At 38.2% G+C, this 14266-nt stretch overlaps 1 protein-coding gene across 1 annotated transcript; it reads right to left on the reverse strand.

Annotated features, from left to right (window-relative positions):
- Window positions 1-7796: 7796 nt before the first annotated feature.
- On the reverse strand, window positions 7797-11007 carry LOC126616710 (pectinesterase QRT1-like). The gene is made up of 5 exons (XM_050284802.1): window positions 10515-11007; window positions 8693-8888; window positions 8362-8565; window positions 8034-8269; window positions 7797-7944 (listed from the first exon to the last, which is right to left on the reverse strand). The coding sequence occupies exons 1-5, from the start codon at window positions 10814-10816 to the stop codon at window positions 7797-7799; spliced, it is 1086 nt and encodes a 361-aa protein (XP_050140759.1). The 5' UTR covers window positions 10817-11007.
- Window positions 11008-14266: the final 3259 nt, after the last annotated feature.

Raw genomic sequence — 14266 nt, forward strand, 5'->3', positions numbered from 1 at the left:
AACCCGTACTCTCCTTCATGCAACCAACCAGGTGATGAAATGTACAACCCATACTCTCATTCATGCCACTAACCAGGTGATGAAATGTACAACCCGTACTCTAATATCATTTGGCAACTTGCCACTCATGCCACCAACCAGGTGAAGAAGGAACTCATCTTCATGCCACAAACCAGGTGATGAAATGTACAACCCGTACTCTCCTTCATGCCACAAACCAGGTGATGAAATGTACAATCAGTACTCTAATATCATTTGGCAACTTGCCACTCATGCCACCAACCAGGTGAAGAAGGAACTTATCTTCATGCCACAAACCATGTGATGAAATGTACAACCCGTACTCTCATTCATGCCACCAACTAGGTGATGAAATGTACAACCAATACTCTAATATCATTTGGCAACTTGCCACTCATGCCACCAACCAGGTGAAGAAGGAACTCATCATCATGCCACCAACCAGATAATGAAATGTACAACTCGCACTCTCCTTCATGCCACCAACCAGGTGATGAAATGTACAACCTGTACTCTAATATCATTTGAAAACTTGCCATTCATGCCACCAACCAGGTGAACAAAGAACTCATCCTCGTGCCACCAACCAGGTGATGAAATGTGATGAAAGGTGATGAAGGAACTCACCTTCGTACCACTAACCAAGTGATAAAAGCAACTCACCATTCATTCCACCTACCAGAAGACGAGTGGTACAACTTGTACATGTGAACTCTTAGCATTCACAAATAATCAAAAACCCTCAAGCTTGAGAACTTAACCAGGGGAGCACTTATGCTCAACAAGAGTTATAGTCACCAACAAAGTCTTATTGCAAGCCAACAACAACTTCAGTGCATGGCATACAAAGATCAAGCTATTCAGCCCTCTTGCATCTGCTTCAGACATTTCCCCTCTGTAACAATGCAAACACTACAACTCGTAGAAAGCTTCACACTCTTGATCAAGACAGTGTGAAGCAAAACCAATTTATTGTACCAACAAGAGCTTCATCAAAGGAGTTCAACCACAATTCTCAAAAGCTTCACACACTCTTGACCAAGACAATGTGAAGCAAAACCAATTTATGGTGCCAACAAAAGCTTCATCAAAGGAGTTCAACCACAATTCTCAAAAGCTTCACACATTCTTGATCAAGACAGTGTGAAGCAAAACCAATTTATGGTGCCAACAAGAGCTTCATCAATGGAGGGCAACCACAATTCTCAAAAGCTTCACACACTCTTGATCAAGACAGTGTGAAGCAAAACCAATTTATGGTGCCAACAAAAGCTTCGTCAATAGAGGCCAACTATAATTCTCAAACCTTCGAGGCAAATTCAAGACTGTTCGAAGCAAATTCAATTTATATGGTTCATCCAAACCTTCGACTACTACAAGGTGTGGCTTGCATCACAATTTCTAGCTCAACTGTGTGGAAGCAAAATTTGTATATGTTGTCTCTCCCACATTTTCAAATTTCTAGTTTCCTAAAAAAAAAAAGAAAAAAAAGGGAAATTCAACAACACTTCATCAATGGAGGACAACTACAAATTCTCAAAAGCTTCACCCATAAAAGCTTCACCAACAAAAGCTTCAACTCCAAAGCTTCACCAACTAAAGCTTCATCAATGGAGGACAACTACAAATTCTCAAAAGCTTCACACTATCTTGATCAAGATAGTGTGAAGCAAAATCAATTCATGGTACCCAACAAAAGCTTCAACTCCAAAGCTTCACCTACAAAAACTTCACCCACAATAGCTTTACCTACAAAAGCTTCACCCATAAAAGCTTCACCAACAAAAGCTTCACCAACAAAAGCTTCACTCATAAAAGCTTCCCCCACCACAAAAGCTTCACCCACCATAAAAGTTTCACCCACCATAAAAGCTTCACCCACAAAAGCTTCACCCACAAAAGCTTCATCTACAAAGCTTCACCTACAAAAGCTTCACACTATCTTGATCAAGATAGTGTGAAGCAAAATTAATTCATGGTACCCAACAAAGCTTCACCTAGAAAGCTTTAAAATATATATATATTTTTTTTTTCTGAAATTTGAAAATTCATAAATTCGGAAATTCGAAAATTCAAAAATTTGGAAATTCAAAAATTTCGAAAATTTGAAAATTTGAAAATTCGAAAAAAAAAACAAAAAAAAATTTCGAAAAAAAAAATTGCCTAGGCCTCCTCTTCTTTGGGCTTAACAACTTTCATAACAAATATATATGAAGGAGTTTTGGGCTACCACTTAGAAAGGAAATGCCTCATTCATCAACTCCCTCGACCGGAGACTTGGGGGACTTCTACTATATGCTACTGCACCTTGATACTCAGAAGTTTCACGACCACTCAGTGACTTGGATTTTTCAAGTCTCCAAACGAGAAGTTTTCCTTACTCAGGAAATTAAGGGAGCACTACCTCAACCTACATGCTTCACTCACAAAGCTTTAACATACAAGCTTTAACAAAAGGAAAAATTCAAAGAACTTAGTGAAGAAGGCCTTAGTGTATTTCACACAATACGTTAAAATGAAGCAAAGCTTGTTTATTGATATCTCCGATAAGTTACAAATATGTACATATACATGAATCAAAATAAACAAACAAGAGGGAGCCTTCACAAAGGTTGCTCAGGAGAAGTCTCAGCAGTCAGCAGAGCCCCAGAAAGAGGAGGCACTAGAGGGTGATTATTTAGAGCCTTAGTACTAGGCAGGACCCCATAAGGAGGAGGCATCGAAGGTTGATCATTTGGAGTTTCATTAAGCGGTACAGCCCCAGAAGACGAAGGCAATAAATGCCTTTGGAACAAACCCACAAACCTCTGATGATCAAGTAAAATCTGACCATCAGATTCCTGCAGCTGGTCGAGCTTCCTTTTCATGTTTGTAGCATAGTCATGTGCGAGCCTGTGTAACTATTTATTCTCATGCTTGAGCCCTCTGATCTCCTGATTGAGACTTATCACTTCAGCGACCAATGATTCAACTTGGCAGGTTCAAGCAAATAGGCGTTGGCCTATATTAGACACAGAACCTACACACTGAACACTGAGAGCCAGAGAATCATTAACAGCCAACTCATCAGACCGTTTGGAAAGTAGTCTGTTATCTTTGAGAGTGAGAAGGTTCCTGGCCACGACCGCAGCGGTCATATCATTCTTCATCACAAAGTCCCCAACGGTAAAAGGACTAGTAGGGGATAAGAAGGATGGGCGCCATATGTTGTCTTGAGAAGGCATGGCTGCCTCTTCACCAAAGTTCAAGTCAAAACGACGGTCGGATGGGCCAGACATTCTCAGAAATGATGAAGGAGAAAGAGGTGTAATAAATCTCTGAAGTAAGGGGAAAATTCCTACAAGCAATAACTCTCTGAATGTACTTCTTGCACATAATTGGTGCCCTTATAAAAGAAAGGGCAACAGAGTCGTTGGTTCAAAAATCGCAAAGGCATCGCTCTCTGGATTCCGAAGAGCCACCACTTTCCACACGCAACATCGGCTCCTCGAGTACCACAGATAACTTTGCCAAAGATCTCTGACAAAGTTTAGACACATAAATTTTGAAGGTCCAGCTACCCTACTATTACCCACAAGGGTAAAGGAACAACACCACTGCTTGATAACTATAAAGTCCCAATGTGTGTCAACCTCCATGCTCCATGGCAAGGCAGACTGGCAAAAATGCCCAACCTTTACTCACATTCGAGAAAACATTTCCAACAAGATTGCTTGCTCAATAATCGAAAAGGCACAGCTCTCCGAATCTCGAGAGCCAGACTCTCAATAGGATTACGTCCTCAAAAATCGAAGAAGCACCGCCCTTCGAATCTCGAGAGCCAGACTCCCAACAAGATTACTTTCTCAAAAATCAAAGAGACACTGCTCTCCGAATCTCAAGAGTCAGACTCCCAACAGGATTGCTTTCTAAAAAATCGAAGAGGCAACGCTCTCCGAATCTCAAGAGCTAGACATCCAATAGGATTACGTGCTCAAAAATTGAAGAGGCACCGCCCTCCGAATCTCGAGAGCCAGACTCCCAACAGGATTACTTTCTTAAAAATCGAAGAGACACTGCTCTCCGAATCTCAAGAGTCAGACTCCTAACATGATTGTTTTCTCAAAAATCGAAGATGCATCGTTCTTTGAATCTCGAGAGCCAGATCCCCGACAGGATTGCTTTTTCAAAAATCGAAGAGGCACCGCTCTCCGAACTTCAAGAGCTAGATCTCCTTGGATAAACCTTCTTTGCAATCTTCACAAGCAAGATCAGCTTTCCAGATATCACAGACCACTTTTTCAAAGTGCTCTGACAAAGTTAAAACACGTGAAGCTTGCAGCTCCCACTACATTTCTATGACCAAGAAAGGTAAAGGAATAGCACTACTACTTGTTGTTAGGGAGACTTCTATATATATTGAGAAGGATACAAGGAAGCATGTGGAGACAAGCGTAACAGAACACGTGCCGATACATCCACTACTTTGTCAATAGCAAAAGTATCCCATATCATCAGGTGAAATTGATACATTACCTTGTGCATCTTCATCAGTTAACCACCCCTGGATGGAGGAAAAGTACTTCCAGAGAAGATGCCACATCTACATATGAGATAGATAAGGCAAGTGAAAATGATACCACACTTCGGTACTTAGAAGTTTCATGATTACTCAATGGCTTGGATCTTGCAAGTCCCCAACCAAGGAGCTTCCCTTACTCGAGAACTTAGGGGAGCACTGTTTGTACCATACTTGACCAATCTCGAAACTACTGAGCACCGGTCAATGTTATACCATCAAGGACCCAGAAGAGTTTCCCTCCAACCAGGAGGCCAATCATAGTGTGACACGTGTCGACATCAGAAGCCAATCATAACGCAACACGTGTCAACATCAGAAGCCAATCACAACACGACACATGTCAATGTCAGAATGAAACTAGAAACTCTCTTCTATAAATAGAGATCATTCTCCCACAACATTTCCTAATATCATTTGTACTAAATCATTCACTAGTACTCACTAAAGAAGAGCTTGAACCTATGTACTTGTGTAAACCTTTCACAATTAATGAGAACTCCTCTACTCCGTGGACGTAGCCAATCTGGGTGAACCACGTACATCTTGTGTTTGCTTCCCTATCTCTATCCATTTACTTACTTATCCACACTAGTGATCGAAGCAATCTAGCGAAGGTCACAAACTTGACACTTTCTGTTGTACCAAAGTCCACACTGATTTTGTGCATCAACAAATTTTATTATTTTTGTTTATTTTTCTCTTCTTTAATAAGGACTTGAAAGTCCATTAAGCTAGGATTAATGGTCATTTTAATTGGCCTTTAGTAACCTTAGCCGTAGGTTTTATATGTGGAGATTGATTCTCCATTGTAAAGTAAGGATTTATCCACCAAAACAAAACCAAAAAAAATCATATATTCTATATAGTGGGGCTGCGGCAAGGTTGTGGCAAAGAGGAGAGCTACTTTGGAGTTTTTCTTTACTAGGACTACGATGTAGCCTAATCATGAATACTTAATTGCCTTGTGGCATTGTTATTATCATGTTTTTCTTCTTTATTGAGTATCTTTTGCTATTCGTAATGCGCTTGATTTTTGTTTAATGCTTGATCATAATGTAGGTTTAAATTAGGTTGATTTGATGCAAGTTAGAGTAGATGCCATACTTGCAATTACCATAACCACCTATTTGTAGATGCCATACAATTAGGGTTTGTGTGATTTTCCAACGATTTCCATAGAGCTTAATGGGTTCTTACTTGTTTAAATCCATCTAGATGCCATAGAGGGTTAACATGTAAGGATACTTTTGATGTAACCAGATGCCATAGCTGTCGAATAATTTAGGGAAAATCGATCATCAATATTGGGAAACTACTTGAGCATAACATATTAAGGGAATTAAGTAGAATTGGTTACGGTGAATTCGGATGCCCTAGGTTTTATTTTCTTATGTTTTTAATTTAATTATTTCATGCATTTTATTTTAAAGTCGTATTTTATTTTTAGTTTAATTATCAAATCTTTTCCATTAAAGCTAAGTCTTTCCCATTCTTATTTTTTCATCGAAAACGGCATCTCTCCTAACACACCAACCAAACCTTGTTGTATCAGGACATCTCGAACCTCACATTGCCACATAGCAAATTTGTTCGTTCCATCAAATTTCTCAATTTCAAACCTAGTACTCTGAACCGTCGTCTTGGTTCCACTAGTGCCAGACTTTTCTTCAACATCATCACTACTAGTGGAATCACCAGTCTTCATCATTGCTAAAAGTCACAACCTACATAAGAACCTAAGCTCTTAATACCAACAAATACAAGAGAACTCACAAACACAAAGAATTCTCAAGTATACAAACTTATGCCTCTCAAAAACTCTCACACACAAAACACTATCCCACATCCATCTATTTGTACTATTAGATGTCCTAGGTTTACACAAAGTCCCTAGAATATAGGAAACCAAATCCTATACTAAACCAAATCCCAAACCAACTAAGAAACACAAATCCAAATATCTTGCGTCCAAGATATCCTAATCCTTTTTAGTTGAGGCATGTTGATTTAATGCCAAATCCAACACCTCCTTCCCTCCTTTCCTCCTCTCTACTTTGCCTTTTCCATCTTTTTCCTCGTTTCTCATCTCCTCTTCCCTATCCCCGTCCCTGCATCCACCTCCTCTTCCTATCCCCTTTCCAGTCTCCTTCTTTCATTTTTATTCCTAGTTTTCCCCCTATGCTTATCTCAGTTTCCGTTGCTATCCCCTATGCTTGTCTCAGATTTGGGTTTCATGCCCCTTATCCGACGTTTTTTGCCTACTTTGATTGCTTTCTGTCTTTTAATTTTCTTTCCTCCCTCCTCAGTGATCTCCATCCCCATCCCACCATGTACTCGGATCGGCAGGCACCGATCAGAAATTGGATTCAAGATCCACTACCCTCCTTCACTTTCCCTCCCCTAACCGGCATGCCAGATTCCCGTCGAGGCCAAGTGTTGGGTATTTTACATACCCCTTAGCCTCACTCTCTATCCATATGATACTTTGTTTGTATATATTTGCAGGAGCTTGTGAAGAGGACTTGGATCTGGTGTCTATTTTCTCAGTTTAGAGTTTGGCTTCCTCTGAGGATGTGGTGGCGGCGGCGGTCTGGTTTATGCTGCTTGACACGAAGGTTTTTTGTTGTTGTTTGTTATCGCAGCCTACAAGCCTAAGTTTGTGAGGGCCTCCCGTTGTATTTTGGGTTGCAGCTCTCACTTTGCTTGGGCCTTTTACTTTATCTAATGTTGTTTTCTTGCCAACCAAACACATTACAAATTATATATTCAATTGGAGCAGAACACTGTTTAGGTTTATATCTTTATTGCAAGTATTTACGTACGGTAATAATCTTTTTATTTTATTTGGTATTGATTTTATTTGTATTTTTCGATTAGTTTATAGTCGAGGAGGAGACCTGGGAGACCAAGGAGGAACAATGTAACTCTTGGACCTGTACTCTGTGACAGAGGGCATGTTTTGATGTTGCTCATATTTTTGCCTCATTTAATGATAACTTCATTGTAACTGCCATATTTTTTGTTTTGAATGTGATTATCATTTTCATTTGTAGTTGAATTTTTCTGTGAAGTTATTGATTTTTGTTCCTTATTGTAAATAGAGTTGAAAATAGATTTTTGTTTGTAAATAGTATTAAGTATCATTTATATATTTAAAACTTTCTACATATTTTATAAGGTTTTAGGCCTGCAGCATCGCACAGGGACTCGCTAGTTATAATCTAAGCCATTGCTCTCCAGATATAAATTTTGTATCCAGAAAAGGCCTTATCTCCTCCAAGCTGAAAGACTTCAACCATGGCACCCTCCCGCTTCTTTCTGCCCCTCTGCCCCTGCATTTATACTCTCCGAAATCCACTGTCCTGTGTCAACGAAAACTTTCAGTTTTAGAAACAATAGAGATAATCTAATAAGATGAAAATATTGTTCGAGTGAAAGAGGTTATATTTACTTCTGCCTGGATGGGTAGTTCCAGTCGCTCCACCCTGGAGGAGTTATTATATCATCGAAATGACAGTAGGAATACACCGCTCTTGAATAATTTCCCCAAGCTCTTCCCAAGTAGATGTAGCCGGTTCCGATGATTTTGCAGTTTACAAAAGAGAATCCCGTGTCTTCATACGGTGAGTCCCTGTGATGAGCTGCTATTGCTCCCGAGTTCTCAGCCGTTGATTGAATAACACACTCCTGATAGCAAGGGCCAGATTCAAGATTTAGTATCATGAAGAAACTTGGGGACCAAGTTACAGAAATGCTAGACGTTTGGAAATTTGTCGTACCTGGTAGAGTGATCTTGATCTGCCGAAAATGAAGTCCACATTTCCTTGAATGTGACAGTGGTAGAAGTAGTGAGATCCAGTCTCGTCCAAGAGCGTATCCTGCGTCCCCAAAACCCGAACTCTGTAGAACATGGCTTTGTCACCCGCAACTCTAAGCGCCACTGCTTGCATTCCATATCCTCCAGGCACTGCAACCACTGTGTTCTGCAACCACCACTTAAAATTGCAGACCAATTACTTTCTGAATGCTGAAACTTCCTCCATTGAATTTTAACATACGCATCGCATCATCTTGGAAAAGTAAGAACCCACGTTCGTTATTAGTTATCACCTCGAAGGTGATCCCAGTTGCGCAAAAGTAATCAGCCTCTATGGCTACAGAAGCAGTTCTATATGTTCCGAGTTCGCAACCGGTGCCGTCCTTATCCGATGCCTTGTTGTTCCAAGTAATCACAGTTTCAGAAGTATTTTTTTGGTTCCCAATAAATGATATGTATGGCTTCGAAATCGGTACAAGTACCTTCTCTCTGCATCAATTTACAAATGAACAAAAAATAATGTAAAAATTAAATTTTGAGAAGCGAATTATAGCGATACTAGCAAACTGTACCAACACCTACAAGTGTGCTTGAGAGAGGCTAAAATAATTTTATTTAATTTATTTAATTTTTAATTTTGATATAAGACCTGTTATGTTTACATGACTTTGAGGGTGCGCCAAAAAACAACGAAATTATAATGCATGTAATTACTAAGTTGACCATGATTTATTTTTTTTCAATTTTAATGAGAGAGATAGAATGATAAGTTGAATATCAAAGTGCGCAACGAACAAAACTAACAAAATAATAAGAATATTATTAAGCAAACGAGAATACCTAAACGGCTACAAAATCCTAAGAGACTACATTATGGCTAACTTATTTCTCAAACTAAATTACAAGCAATATTTATAGAGAACTAAACCTAAGAAGCCATAATTCGGATGGGCTAAGCCCAAATCCTAAACTAACAAGCAAAACCCAAATACTAAAATAAACCTAAATACTAATATTTTCCAACACCCCCCCCCCCCGTCAAACTCATGGCGATACACGACATGGGTTTGCCAACAAGATGTGGATGCAAAACTTCAAATTCCAGTGCCAATGCCGATGTCGATGCCGATGCCAACTTCCAAACAAACAAACAAAAAATCCAACCAAATTTTTTTTTCGCTTTGCCCGCATGTGCCTCAAACAAGCAACCAATTTTTTTTCTTGTTTCTTCCTTTTTCTTTTTACTCCCTTTTTTTTTTCCTTCTTTTTTCATTATGTTCTACTTTGTCCTCTTTTTTCCTTTGCAGCAATATAGACTTGCGGATACTCCTGCAGGCTGTAGTGTTCAAAGGTTCAGAAGCAAAGTCACGAGACAAAAAACGAACGAACATTTTTTTTCTTCTTGCAAACAATCAATACCAACTAAGAATCTGAACTTGAACGACAACAGAAACAAGCAAATAGATACCAACCCAAAGCAGATTAAATCCCGAAGGATCAAATCTGCTCTGATACCAAGTTGAATATCAGAGTGCGCAACGAACAAGACTAACAAAATAATAAGAATATTATTAAACAAACCAGAATACCGAAACGGCTACAAAACCCTAAGAGACTACATTGTGACTAACTTATTTCTCAAACTAAATTACAAGCAATATTTATAGAGAACTAAACCTAAGAAGCCCTAATTCGGATGGGCTAAGCCTAAATCCTAAACTAACAAGCAAAACCCAAATACTAAAATAAACCTAAATACTAATATTTTTCAACATAATATTTTTCTAGAGTTCTGGTTAACAGAAGTTCTTTATTAATTTGTAGTTTAGACATGGGTAAATTTTTCTCTAATTTTTTTTTAGTAAACAGTTTTTAGGAAAAGACACCCACTAAAAGCAAATGTAGCTTAGCCACGTAGCTCAACTGGGTTTAAACTGACCCCTCGAAAACGCTAAAATCTTCACAAAAAAAAAAAATATAAGATCTGAAAATTCTTTGGGGTTTTGATGAATTGAAATGTTTTTGTTAATGGTGCAAAGAAATTACAACGAGGATCCTCGAGAGATCAGTGAAATGTTATTTGCATGCAATGAGTGAAATGTTGCTCAGACCTACCTGTAAATTCCAGGAAGAATGTAAATTTTGATTCTTTCTGTATTTTGTTCCGGAACCATGTCAACTGCTCCTTGAACTGTAAGAGAATCTCCTCCTCCATTCTTGTCAACCACAATGATCCGGCTTCCATTAACGCGTTCTTCTTTCGTGTTCAACCCCAACTTACGGTCATCCACCTTCAAATCATCCCAGCTGATATAATTCCTTGCAAATGATTCGCTTTGCGAGAACCCGACCTTAATGCCACCCAAGAAAAACAAGACAAAACCACCAACACAAACACCCAAGACACTGAATCCCATGGCACCCTCAAAGATTCTCTGACTCAAACTGTTTTGAAAATCTGTGAAACAAAACTAAGAAATGCAAGAAAACAAGAAAAACCCAGCAGCAGGATGTGTGTTATTAGCCCAAGTTTCGAAGATTTGTTGGGTTTTTTGGAGTTGGGAAGAAGGGAAAGAGGTGAAGATAATAAACGAGGGAGCGTGGGGTGTTGCTGCTTATGTTCCTTGTCAAATATAGAGAGCAGCATAAGAACAAGAACCATTATATAAAAAATTAAAACTTAAAAAACTAGATTTATATATGGAATTTAAAGACCACGCAAACGCACACACACACACATACAACAGATCCCAGATATCTGTGGAGAATTTAAGGTTGGCGGAATTTAAAGAGACTTGCGTCAGTCATCAAATTTGTGCTAAAAGCAAAACAAAACATAATTAAAATGCTTAAATGGGGAGTTAATATTTTGATTGAGCTTCTAATCAGGCGAGTTATAGTTTGCTTAGAAGATAAAACGATCTTTAACTGAAGAAGCCAAAGAGCGGTTATGCTTTCTTAGGTAATGATTTTGAAAATGAAAAAAAAATGAAAAGTTAAAAATGCCAAATGAGATTTTGAATGGGATTTGATTATATTTATAGGTGTGTATATATAGCTGCAGTCTCTTTGCATGAGGATTTGAGTAAAATGGCTGAGGATTCAGAAATCGGTCACACGCACGGAGCAGTTCACATGTTATACACCTACGTCAAATTATAGACTCCCAATTCTCTTTTTCCCAAAACTGCTGCATTTAATTAATTTTTAATATCATTTTGGTGTAATCATAAGTAAAATTAGATAAACTCGTAAACTAAATAAAATATAGGGAGCTTTAATGAAAATGGCTTGGGTTAACTTTTTTTTAATGAAAAACCACTCTAAACTATTATTTAATAAAAAAGGCTTAAATTTTAATCATAAGGACACAACTTTTATCTCAGGCCCTACAAAAATTACAACACACGGGCTCAACAAAAAGCCCAAACCGCATAACAATTAATATTCCAAAATTGCCCCTAACGGAGCCTAACCCAGGCCCGTTAGCCAAAGTTGCAGTTACTAAAATTCATCATCCCTCCAACGCCGTTAATGTTCACCGCCGAAGAAGCAACGGCGGCAGAAGCCGTGGAGGAAGAGGAGGCCTTCCGCTTCTTGCTCACTTCTCCCTCAGGAAAGCAACGGAAGAAGAAATTGGGACCCTCTGGAGGATCGATGGCAGGAGAGAAGGATTCAAATTTGCAGTATGTTGTGGATCTCTCGCAGTCAAGCTATTTGTTCACTCCGTTCTCACCGACATTTCCCGCTTCCACTTGAAAGAAAGGCAGGCCGCTTTGGTGAGTGTGTCTCTTTCAGATGCCAATGTGCAGTGGCTGTGGTGGAATTGGGGTTCGCGGAGGAGACAACCAGATTTTCAGTGAGAGGAGAGGGGTGATTGATTTTTTGTATTTTTTTTTTTTTTGTGTTTAATTACATCATCTTCATTAGGTATATTTTTTGCAAAGTAATTGAAACACCCAGTGAACTCTGATCTTCGGCTGACTATATGTCTTGAACTTTATTCGATATTAGGAAAAGTGAGGAAGAAGTCACTGACAATGAGCAAGCTGAAAACTGGTTCTCTTTTGACATCCACGCAGCGCATATGTGGTGGGTAGTTTTCACATCTAAACTTTCATTCCATTGCCATTCCTCTTTTTTCTGTTGTTTAAATGGATTTTCTTCTACATGTGGCTTATTTATGCTGCTGTTAAAGTGTAGTATGAGGATTCCATTCTAGAGTGAGAATATTATCTGGTCTTGGCATTGGCTTGATTGCCATTACCTTGTCTTGATTTCGCTTCACATTCTTGAGTTTCAGATTCATTATTGTGTTCTAGATATATATTCCCAATACAAGAATTTGCCATTGTTAAAGTCCTAGGCTCAGTATGTAATCTGTACTCTCTATCTCAAAATAAATGTGGTGATTATAATTGAAAACTTTAAGACTACTGTAATTCTATTGCTGATTGCAACCCCGTGCTTTGTGTAGACATGTTCATTTCTCTTTGTAAAGATTCCAATGGATCATTGACCAAGCAGGAACTTCGAGGATATGCAGATGGGACATTGTCGCGTAAGTCGGAGATGCCCAAGAAGATCAAAAGAAGGCCAATGACTTGATGAACATGGCTTTTGTAGATCCAAAATTGCTGGTTTTTTTTTTTTTTTTTTGTCTCCCGTCAGCTTCTCTTTAAGCAAACATGTAGAGAGTATAAAAATCCAACTTTTGGGTTTCTTTAGGGTTGAGCGGGAGTGAGATTGGGCATGCAGAGAAAGTTGGCAGGTTTTTAAAGGGAGGAGTTGTAAACTTACAAATGTGAATTATTTATACAATTGAATACTGAATATGTATTCAAATGAACATTGGTAATAGCATTATTTATTAAACTAAACACTACCTATTTCTCGAATTGAATATGAGTACTATCATTCTTTCTTAAACTGAAAGCTGACTATTTATTAAACTGAACGCTGACTATTTCATAAATTGAACATTGACTATTTATTAAATAAACACAAACTATTTCTTAATAAATACTGACTATTTCTTAAATGAACACTGATACTATCATTATTTCTTAAACGGAATATTAACTATTTCTTAAACTGAACACTAACTATTTCTTAAATAAACACATACTGTTTCTTAAACAGAACACTGACTATTTCTTAAATGAACACCGGTACTATCACTATTTCTTAAATGAAATATTAACTATTTCTTAAACTAAACACCAATTATTTCTTAAACTGAAGACCGTACTGTCATTATTTCTTAAACTGAACACCGACAATTTCTTGAATTAAACACCGACTATTTCTTAAACTGAACATGGTACTGCCACTATTTCTTAAACGGAACACTAACTATTTCTTAAACTGAACACTAACTATTTTTTGAACTGAACATCGGTACTACCACTATTTCTTAAATTGAACACTAACTATTTATTAAACTGAACATTGACTATTTCTTAAACTAAACAATGGTCCATTCAATGCTCCATTTGCTTTATTTATTACATACGGAAAATAGCAAGCTAAAGATGATTTTAGCCATGCAATTAAATTTGCCTCTTCTTTCCTGGAATTGGATTCTTCCCTTTTCCTTTCGATCCACCCAAAGGAACAACTGAAAAATTGAATCGCATGCAAATTTGGAATATAATACAGATGAACTCCAGCCAAACGAAAGAATCAAACTGTTTGAATATTTCAAGTCGAAACTCTAATGGATCGATGAACAATGACGATCAGTTTCGACGAAAATCGCCTCTCAAAGGCTTGATCTTAGCCATTCATCATCAATAGTCAATGTTCCGTTTAAGAAAGGGACCCTAAACCCTAACTAGTATTCCGTTTCAGAAATAGTCAGTGTT

Source organism: Malus sylvestris, chromosome 3 (assembly GCF_916048215.2).
Source record: "Malus sylvestris chromosome 3, drMalSylv7.2, whole genome shotgun sequence".
NCBI lineage: Eukaryota > Viridiplantae > Streptophyta > Magnoliopsida > Rosales > Rosaceae > Malus > Malus sylvestris.

Excerpts from the sequence above, each read along its gene's own strand:
- LOC126616710 (XM_050284802.1), bottom strand. The coding sequence starts at position 10,816 with ATGGGATTCAGTGTCTTGGGTGTTTGTGTTGGTGGTTTTGTCTTGTTT. Across the intron at positions 8,270-8,361 it reads GATCAAGATCACTCTACCAG|GAGTGTGTTATTCAATCAAC; the intron begins GTACGACAAATT and ends CCTTGCTATCAG. Across the intron at positions 7,945-8,033 it reads AACTACCCATCCAGGCAGAA|GACAGTGGATTTCGGAGAGT; the intron begins GTAAATATAACC and ends TCGTTGACACAG.